Source organism: Podarcis bocagei, assembly GCF_964188305.1.
Source record: "Podarcis bocagei genome assembly, chromosome: 9".
NCBI classification, from domain to species: domain Eukaryota; kingdom Metazoa; phylum Chordata; class Lepidosauria; order Squamata; family Lacertidae; genus Podarcis; species Podarcis bocagei.
In genome coordinates this window covers 18,802,076-18,812,613 of record NC_138134.1, presented here as the reverse complement: position 1 = coordinate 18,812,613, position 10,538 = coordinate 18,802,076, and the positions used below count along the sequence as shown (strand labels likewise).

Here is a 10,538-nt window from a genome sequence, read left to right as displayed (position 1 = left end):
ATTGCAGGGCCATTTCTAAGAATGGGGCTCACATTTTGGGAGAACGGGTGGTGCTGAGGGTGAGATGTATCTCTTGTGCGTGTGGTCCTATGGTATAGTGGTTAGCACTCTGGACTCTGAATCCAGCGATCTGAGTTCAAATCAAGGTAGAACCTAAAATTTGTATTTCGAGAGCCAGTGTGGTGTAGTGGTTAGAGTGTTGGACTAGGACCTGGGAGGCCATGGTTCAAATCCCGGCTCAGCTATTAAGCTCACTGGGTGACCTTGAGCCAGTCACTGTCTCTGAGCCTAACTGTCAGGTTCCCAGCTTGATAACACAGTAAGCGTAGATAATGAAGAAGGAGGATTTATTGCAGAAACAAACAGATAGCTCCAGACGGCTCTAACAAAGCCTCCGGCGCCATTACTCAAGATGACCCTTCTGAAGAGTTCTTCCAGCATCTCCAACAGATACTGAACTTACGACTCTGATGTTTCTTGTTTTGCTTCTGATCTAACAACACCCCCATTCACCGACTCTATGGACTTATTAGATTAGATCCAACCTCTTCCAGGTCTAAGAGGGGTTTGTTTGCGTCTGATTGTGCTTCCATCAAGCTTTGGCTGTGTTCCAGCCTGCTCTCAGCTACTGCCTTACCATCCGGCTCATCAAGGTCAGGAAAAGCCAAAGTCTGCAACTGCTGGCTATCTCCTGCCTGACTAACATCAAAGCCTCCCTGTTGTTGGCTGCTTTCTGCATTTGGCTGCAAACCCTCACTTTGAGCTGGCTCATTCCTGACACTAACCTACCTCACAGGCTTCTTGTGAGGGTGCAGTGGGGAGGAAGAGAACCATGTATGCCACATTCATCTCTTTGGGAGAAAGGTGGGATATAAATGCAATTAAATAAACAAATGTTGAGAAAGTTTGTCAGCAACATGCCTGTGCTCCAGATTGGCCAGTTCCTTGTGCGTTAATTAATTAATTAATTTTATAATGAATGATTTTAGAGTGTTGTTTATGCTGTACTTTTGTACTGTTTTGTTGTTGTTAGCCGCCCTGAGCCCGGCTTCGGCTGGGGAGGGCGGGATATAAATAAAATTATTATTATTATTATTATTATTATTATTATTATTATTATTATTATTATTACTATTATTATTATTATTCCTTCTATTTCTGGGCAAGGAGGGGGTGCTGGCACTGCATGGCGGGGTCATCAAGAATGCTAAGGTGCAGCTTGCATTCCTGTGATTATGTTTAAATTGTTTCTGTTCACTTTGTTCCCCCTCTGGTCTTGAGCTAAGCACATATTGGTTGTTCTCCAAGCATCTCTCTGCCCCTGCTATAATTACAATAAAGACTGCCATATACTTCAAAGTATGGAAACACTTCCTTTCCTTAAATAAAAGCAGGGGGGGTTGCTTCTTTTTCTGCGTGTTTTGCCAAGATAATGTCAAATATGCAGATATTGTCCTTTGCCAGAAATTATTCACATTGTTTCACTGAGATAAACTACTGAATTTCCCAGGCTTCAGCTGTAGGTTTGCAGGAACTTCATGGTTTTGAGAAAGTGCTTTTGAAATTTTTTTTCTTATACAATTCCTCACAAGGGAACCACACAAGTTTTGTACTTTTTCATCACGATTTGCTACCATGTGGGTGCTTTTCATGCTCTTATCAAAACTATTTATAGTATCTAGTATTATTGGAATATGCAGGGAACTGATCTTTCCAACAAATCAGTTTTTTTATTCTAAAATATCCAGATGTTCCTCGGGCTACAAAGTCCAGACCCTGAACGTTCTTTTGATAGTTGCATAGAAGAAATAATTTCACCATGCTGCTTTAACCCTTATAGTGCTACGGTCATCACATACAGTGGAATCTGTATGGACAGTAACACCATTTAATTAAACAGATCCACTCTTGAGTTAGTGCTTTCAGACTTGCAGCAAAAGACTTCCACTTAATAAAACATAACAGAAGATGCTTTTTTCACAATTAGCATGTTAAAACTATTTTGGAAATTCTTGAGTCATGTTCATATCAACCACATCTGCCTGCAGTTTTCTTTCTCATACTATTTATAGGTGCTCTGTAAACTCTGACATTGAATATTATAACTAGTTCCTTATTGCATTAGATCCAAAACTGTTTTACTATGAGAAGGAGTAGATTTGGTTGCTTTGAAAGGGACATTTATAATTTGCTGGACCTGGCCAGTCAATCCTCCCATTCTTGATATTAATCCCCAGCAGGGCAAATAAGAAGTTGGCTACATTTTTCTAAGTACCTGATACATGTCATCAAGCCTCAACAAATGAAAGCCATCCCACAGTATAGGACTAGGTGCTCTGAGCATGTTAACTACATGCAATGGAGTCCGGGTTCCTACAGATGTGAGCAATTGTATTGATGTAAATTTTCAGTATCCACAAAATAGTTGATGAACAAGTCACAGTGGTCCCTTTTATCATCTTGTTGGTCAGACTAGAGAAGGCCAGGGACTTCCTATAAAAGTTATCCTGGACAGCATTGATGATAATGCAATATTGGCAGAGAAATACTGCTTCTACATTGCCTTTACCACCATAGAATAAGCTATAACATGAGCTCTGGCTTCCTTTGAATTTATATTTTCCACATATGTTCCAGTTTCCATGCTAAGAGAAACTTTCCAAGGATATTTAAGAATCCAGCTGGATTTATATGTCTTTATATCCATGAATCCATTAATATATTGTTTGGAAAGTTTATTGTGTGTTACACCATAATGTAGAATTATTTTCCTACTAGCAAACAAAATGGCATTCATGTTGGAGGAAACTTTCAAAGTCTTCACAAAATTCTGAAAGGAGAGCTTTTCAATTGTTGTGGAGGAAAACTTGGCACTTGTAAATCAGGAAAATCTGGCAGTCATAACCAGTGTACTAATTTGGTTGCCTTGTGAGTGATCTGAATCCTACTATGTGGTGTTTTGGTCTTAGAACAGCATGCCTATTGTATTCACCACAAAGGCCACAGGAGGCTGCTGCCCCCACAGTGACCAGATCAACATTTTAAAATAAAATATCTTATGGAGCAGTTAAGTGTCCCCCTTGCATTTACCCAGAGGCAGCAGCCAAAATTCAGGATGGCAAGAGGAATATATAACATAATAACATAATATTGGGTCTTTTTCACATTTTTTCATGGGTGGGGTACATTGTGGAACTCAGAATCAACACAGCTCGCTCAAAAGTGGAATGGGCTGTTGTTTTGCCAATAGTGTGACTTGGACAATGGACTAAGCTGAGCACAGAATGTACTGCTGCTGTCCTCATCGTGAACATGCCACGCCAAGGGTGGAATCCCAAGCTAGTTGTCAGTCACTTGTAGGGACAAATCCACTTATACATTAAAGTCTTTTGTCCACAGTCAGAGTTCTACAACCTGCCGGATGAATGAACCCACATGACTTTCGCAATCATGCACTTTTACCAAAGCCTTGTCGCTTTCAGCTTTTGTAACTGCATGCCTTTTGCCATTTCTATATCTTAATTTTGTCTCGGGGAATTTGGGGAGCTATATAGGCTGGCTGCCAGACTGGAGTGGGAGTGGGGGTGGGATGGGAAGGACCGTAAGTTGAAAGATGGGAGCAAAGAGGAGAGTGAGCAGTCCTCTAGGCCACTTGGCTCAAATTGGGAGGGTAGCGGTGGAGGTGAGCAGGAAAAGCAGCCAGGTTGGCAGCAGTTCTTGCTCCAGGCATTTTCATCAATGGCTAGGGCAACTGTAGAAAGAGCTGGGTAATCTTCAGGGCTGTTTCCATGTCCTGTGCCATCTAGCCTCCCTTTGGCTGGTAGCCTAGTAGCAGCACAGCGGATACCAGCTTCAGCCAGTGATGTTGAGTTCTTGTGCATTTCTCTGTGCTATCTGTCTCTACTGTCCACTTTTTTCTTCATCTGCTCTAAGCTGTCTTTCCACTGACCCACACTAATTGTTAAGTTGTGGGTGAACATATCAGACAACACAGCGATTCTTCAAACAGCTATTGTTTCTTCACAGGCCAGAAAAGAACTGAACTGAAGGGTTCAGCCAGCCTGCTTATATAGAGCTCTACTACAACGCAATTGTAACAATTGTAACAATTCCTGTAACTATCCAATCACTGAACGTCACTTTTAATCCCTTATTTGCATATGTGGACCTGAGTGAAAACTATCTACAGTATCCCCCTGCTGGCCCAGGGTGAGAACTTCAGTACATAACACTAATGTTCATGGCGCTTGTGGGCTCTGCCATTGTCAGGGACTAGCTGGATACTGCAGAGGGAGCACAGGGAGTTTGGCTTGGAAGAAGGGATCAGTGATCCGGGGAAACCTGGGACAGCTGGGAGATGAGAGCCAGTGGCAGGAGAAGCTGCAGGATTGGAGAGTGAAGAACAGGTGCAGGAGGTGGGAGAGAGAGGTCAGGCAGTTGTAGAGTCAAGGGCTTCCACACCTCCTCCTCCTGCCTCCACCTCTCCTGCTCCACTGTCTCGCAGGACCAGGAGAGGATTGAAGTGAGAGAAGCAGAAGCCAGTTACATGCAGGTGTAGTCTTTGCCTGCTTGTGCGCAGGTTGGATGGGGAAGCCGATATTTGGGGTGGAGCCTCCCCGTTGAAGCAACTGCCTCATCGGGTACACACCTAGACATAGCCAAGAGACAGAGGGCTGACAGACATGCCATCTCCAAACTTGTAGGTGTATTTTTGACAATAATTAATTCCTCACTGGACCTTCTTGCCTGACCGAGCTGCAACAGCCATGTATGTACCTGTTCGCTTGCGTAAGTAATCTGATGGTATTCTTCATCTATACAATGAGTAAATGTATTCTAGGATGTATGTGACTCTGATCCACATAGGTGGCGTGATCTGTAGTCAGTAGATTGTCTCATTTCCTTGACCTACCTCATCTGCATGATATCAAGCCTGTGGAAGTTCGTGTCAGGCCTTCACAAGTCTCAGTCACAAGATGGTTAAGTTATTGGACTAGGGAGAGCTGGCTTCCAGTCCCAAATGGGCAAGAAGCATGTGCACAGGCAAAACCAGTGTTTCAGGAATCGGTGATAAAAGAGCCTCAGTGAAAAATCAGAGGAGTCAACAGCTGGTGTGTACTCAGGTTGTTTCCTATAAAGTTGACCTCATTTAGATTGCAGATTTGCCAGTCCTAGCTCTCTGAAACTCTGCCCGACCCTGTTCTGACTTTGTGTCTTGTGTTGAACGAGCAAGTGTGCTGCAGTTTCTAGCTGCTTTCAGTTAGAATAATAATAATAATTGCTTCATGGTACTTGAGCTCCACCTAACCATGCTATGATTTTCCAGATGACTCTGCACGTACAGTACTAGAAAAGATGTGAATGTTAGGCTCCACTTATTACCTGTGTGAAACATGTTTATTTTGAAGTAAACTCAGCTAAAACCAGCCTAGTGTAAGAGCACCCACTGCCCAAACATTATTACATAAAAAAATAAAGTAAGTAAATGCTTTTCTCTTTTGCTATGCTTTCTAACAAAATTCGGGTAGGTAGCTGTGTTGGTCTGATGCAGTCGAAATAAATATAAAAAATTAAAAATTGTCCAGTAGTACCTTAGAGACCAACTAAGTTTGTTCTTAGTACAGTATAAGCTTTCGTGTGCATGCACACTTCTTCAGATACCATCTGCTGAAGTATCTGAAGAAGTGTGCATGAACACGAACCTTATACCAAGAACAAACTTAGTTGGTCTCTAAGGTACTACTGGACAATTTTTTTTATTTTTTATTTTGTATATATTTTGCCCAATTATAACCTCTTCCCTGTCTCTCTAATCTGAATATAGAAAACATGCTTTGAATTCTTTATGTTGGATATTTCATTTTGAACTGAGAAGAAAAACAAGCACCAAATGTCTTAACAATGCGGTCCTCTACGTATCTAGCCAAAGTAAATCTCATTAAGTTCATTAAGGCCGATGACGGCTGCTCCACTAACGCTACTTGGCTCAAGCCCTTTCTTGTCTCACACACATTTTATACTTCCTTGAATTTAGAGGCATTTCTGTCATTCTCCTGCTCTCTGGCCATTCTGCTCTCTGCACCACTCAGCCAATCCTAATACAAAAGTATAGCTCTGTCCATGAAGTCCTTCCCATGTGCTTTAAGCAAGAAAAACCATGTGAATGATTGGGCTGCTGGAAAGTCAGCCCTGGTAGGAAAGCTCCTACTCCAGCTGTTATGAGGCTTTCTAGCGCACACTGTAGCAGATATGGGAAGAGTCAGAGCTGCTTAAAAAGCAGACTAGCAGCATTAGCCTATCAGAATACTACATTGGTTTTGAGCATAGTCAAATCTGTTTCACCGAAGGCCAGAGAAGCAACAGTGAGTGTCTCCTACTTTGCTATTTAGTTCAGTATTTGTTTTGTTACCTTACAATAGAGCAAGTGAGCAAACAAAGAAACAACAGTGAGTCTCTTTCTATAATAAATATTGTTTAATTAATCATTTTGCTGCTTTTAATTGGGGAACTAGGAGGAGACATCAGTCGACAGCTTGCATATGTGTTGCAATTAACTGTGTTAACCATTTCCGTACATTTACTCCTTAAAAGCTGCAACAGCTACTGGCTGGAGCAGGTGGCAGGTAGTTCTGTGCCACATGCAATCCCAGAGTATGGATTTTAGTCTGGTATGATGAACTCTACACACGAACAGAGATTATTACTTCACATTTTGAGGACTGAGCCATGCATTGCAAATGTGTTCTGATGTGCCCTGTCTCATATTAAACAATCATTTCCCCCCATCTATTGGTTGGAATACTTTGTTCTTTTAATGTATGGGGAAAAGTGTTTTGTATAAGGAAGTGAAATTGATGCTGTTAGGAAACTGCATGCAAGCCAGAAGTAAGTTTTCCTCACCTCTACAAAGTTTTTGTGTCTAGGGGTTTTTTTTGGCAACAGGTATGTTGGCGCAGACAATACATGAATTCAAAAATTTATTTCACATGGTCTTGGGTGTAGCCAGGATTTATGTTGGGGGGCAGGCTTCATGATAAGGGGGGGGGCAGAACCTCAGTATTTTTATTTATTTATTTGGTTGGCCCATGTTGTGGTAAAAATCATACTTATGCCTTCATACACAGAAGTGCTTTGCTTGTCCACAGATGTGCAGAGGAATTATTGAGTTGGGGTTTTTCTTAGAGAGACTAGGCACTCTGCACATGTGCAAGGGCACCCTTCCCTTTAAAAAGTGCTGAAGACTCCTAATGCTGCACAAACAGCAAATTGTTAAAAACTGCAGCTCTACCAAGTCAAAATGTTACTCAAGTCAGCCCTGACTGGAGCACTCTCCGAGGTAACCGTGTGTAGGACCTCAAAACTCTCTTAAATCGTTTTTTTCTCTTTTGCTTCAAGCTCAAACTAAACACGTATGAGAAATATTCGGTGGTTCCCCCCCCCCCCACCTCTCTGGGCCATACTTTCAGAATAAAAAATTGCTCGCAACGCCCTGAATTTTTTTACTCGTTTTTATTGGGTTTTTGTGTGTGTCACAATGCTAACGGGTACATCTATTGCCTCCACTTTAATTTCGTAGCCTTTCTCACAGTTGACGGACCGATTTCCAAATACACTGGAAAGCAAACTGACAACACAGCAACTTTATAACACGATCGCGGGGCATCCGGCAAATGTAGAACCGTGCAGCTTATAGAAAAATAGTAGGAATGATTCCCAAAACATCCATATTCTGCACAGAAACAAGTATTTTGATACTATACTGCACTGCACTCAAATGTCTCGTTTGCTTGTTCTTGGATCCTCTCCTGCTGCCGAACCCTTTGGGAGCCACGGTGTTTTGTTTTGTTTTTAATTGGGTTTTATAAACAAGAATAATGTTATACAAACAAGCATGCCAAGTTTTCTCATGTCATTTGTATATCACAAAAATAGCATAATGAATGTGGGGAAATATCTACAACATATTAACATATCCGCTGCCTGTCTTTGGGAGCCATGGTGTTTGGTTTTGTTAATTGGGTTTTATAAACAAGAATAAAGTTATACATAAGACAAACAAACATAAATAATAGCCTTCTTGAAAATTACACTTATTAACATTGCTAGGTGACTTCCTCGCTTCTCCTTGGTTGAATTTCATTGCATATCCTTTTAACGGTTTTCCAAATCACAGTTCTTATAAAATTTAACTTAAACATTGACATCCTTAGATCTTCACATTATGAAATTAAACATATCAATTCATCCCTTAACATAAATAAAATCCTAAGCCAGTGTTTGTTTGTTTATAATGTTGTAAAACCAATAAAAAAAAATTGAAAAAGAAAAGAATAACGTTATACAAATAAGCATGCCAGGTTTTCTCATGTCATTTGTATATCACAAAATAGCATAATAAATGTGGGAAAATATCTATAACACATTGACGTATCCGCTACCTGTCTTCTCCCCCACTTCCCTCATAAAGGCCCCGGGGTTCCGTTTCCACGGCCAGCGCGGAAGCCGCCTCCTCCCTTTCCCTACCGGCGGAGGGGGCAGGAAAGGTTTCGCCCTCGGAGGCTGCTTCTTCTCCCGCCTCCTCCAACCCCCGTTCCGCCGTCTTCCGTGTTTCCCCTCTAGGCGTCCCGTCGTCTATGGGAACGGGCGCCCTCCGTGCCCTTCCGGTGGGTGGAAACGGCGCTTCCGGTTTCTGCGCGCTTCCCTCACGCTCCCTGGTTTCTCGGTCAATAGGAGTCGCCGTTTCGTTTGCCGCCGGCGCCCCGCACCTGAGGGGCCCCTTCCCACCCCACATGGAGCCCCCCGGGCAAGTGCGCGGTGGGGCCCACAGACCCGACCCCGGAGGCCCTCGCCAGGTACGCTCTGCCGCTTCGTGCCCTTCTGGCCTAGGGTCGCCATCTTTCCAAAAACGTCACTTTCCGGACGCCCGCAAAGGGGTCGAGCTTCGCACACCAGCCCTAGCAATGAAATAAAATGCAGTGTAAGAAAACCACCACAGTTGTCGAGCTTTATATATATATATATTTTAGAAACCTAGCCCCAGGGTTGCCATATTATTCTTGCAAGAAGTTGTCATGGTTTTTTTGTTTGTTTGTTTTTTAGGAAGACCCCAAAATTCAGAAGTGGAAGAAGAATATTTACTTGCACCAACCCCTAGCAATAAAATATTTTTTTATTTATTTTGAGATGCCTGCAAAGTGGTCGAGCTTTATTTGCACCAACCCTAGCAATAAAATAAAATACAATGTAAGGAAACCACCACAATTGTTGAGCTTTTTTGCCTAGGTTGCCATATTCCCGATGTCCGCAAAGTTGCCGAGCATCTTTTTAGGAAGACCACAAAATTCAGAATCAGAAGAATCATTATTTGCACTAGCCCTTAGCCTGAGCAGTAAAATAAAATACAATGTAAGGAAACCACCACAATTGTTGAGCTTTAGGATTGCCATATTCCTGATACCCGCAAAGTTGTCAAGATTTTTTTTTTTTTTGAGGACCCCAAAATTCAGAATCGGAAGAAGAGTCTTTACTTGCACACCAGCCCCCAGCCCTAGCAGTAAAATACAATACAATGTGCTGAAGATAGAGGAGATTTGCATCAATAATCTAGTAATAGATCTTATTCTGATTGCTCAACGTCACTCAGCGGGTTTCAGGGCTAAGTAGTGATCTGAACCCTAGTGTTCCAGAGCCTAGTCTAACACTTAACTGTTCACCATGTTGACTTCTCTGCATAAAAGATGTAAAATGTTTCCAATCCTTATTGGAGAGCATTTTATTGTTACAAACTTTGTACAAGTGTTATTAGGGCTGGTGTTTATATGACCGTAGGCATGCATATCAACTCTTAGAACAGTTCTCATAACATATATAAATTAATGTTCAAAACATCTCTAGGACCATGGTCCAGAGTTATGTCAAACCAGATGTCATACTCGTTTTCTTGGGGCATTAGGCTCTATGTTATATTACAAGCTGCTTTGAGACTCTACCATTTTTAAAGCTGCCTTTTACTATACAGCACAAACAAATGGCACCTCAAATACTAATAATTCTATTACAGTTCACTTCATGAGATGCACTTTATCTCATGTTATCCAGTTACAGGTATGTACACACACACATACAACCCCGATTGCAAATCACGTTTATTATCAAAATTTATAGACTTTCAGCTGTTTGCAATGAGCAAATAAAAAAGAAGAAGCAATTGAAATAGATCCACACAACATTGGTAGGTGTATATATTTGGGTACATAGGTAAAACATATGCAAGTGTGTCTAAAAGAATAACAATGCAAAGTGAACAGAAAATGTTAGACTCCTATGCTCCAGTCATCTATTGTGGGTAAACAAAGGGATGTTTTCACTTGGTTTTCGTTTTTCTAAAATAATGTGTATCATGGACACTTGGTAAAAATGGTAGTAAATGTGTGTATTTACCATTTGACAGTATTGCTAGTGTATGTCACACACTGACCCTTTATGTTTGGTATTTTTCCATTAAAGGGCCAGTTTAGCCATTCCTATGTACCCACAGA

At 41.6% G+C, this 10,538-nt stretch overlaps 1 protein-coding gene across 1 annotated transcript in view; it reads left to right on the top strand.

The window, feature by feature from the left end:
• Positions 1-8,658: 8,658 nt before the first annotated feature.
• LOC308595163 (OCIA domain-containing protein 1-like) overlaps positions 8,659-10,538 on the top strand; it is a 16,557-nt gene continuing 14,677 nt past the window's right edge. Inside the window, exons 1-2 of the mRNA XM_081209194.1 lie at positions 8,659-8,852; positions 10,507-10,538. The exon at positions 10,507-10,538 is cut by the window's right edge and continues 12 nt beyond it. Of these exons, the coding sequence (XP_081065320.1) occupies positions 8,790-8,852; positions 10,507-10,538 (95 nt within the window). The 5' untranslated portion in view covers positions 8,659-8,789. The remainder of the gene's footprint in view (positions 8,853-10,506) is intronic.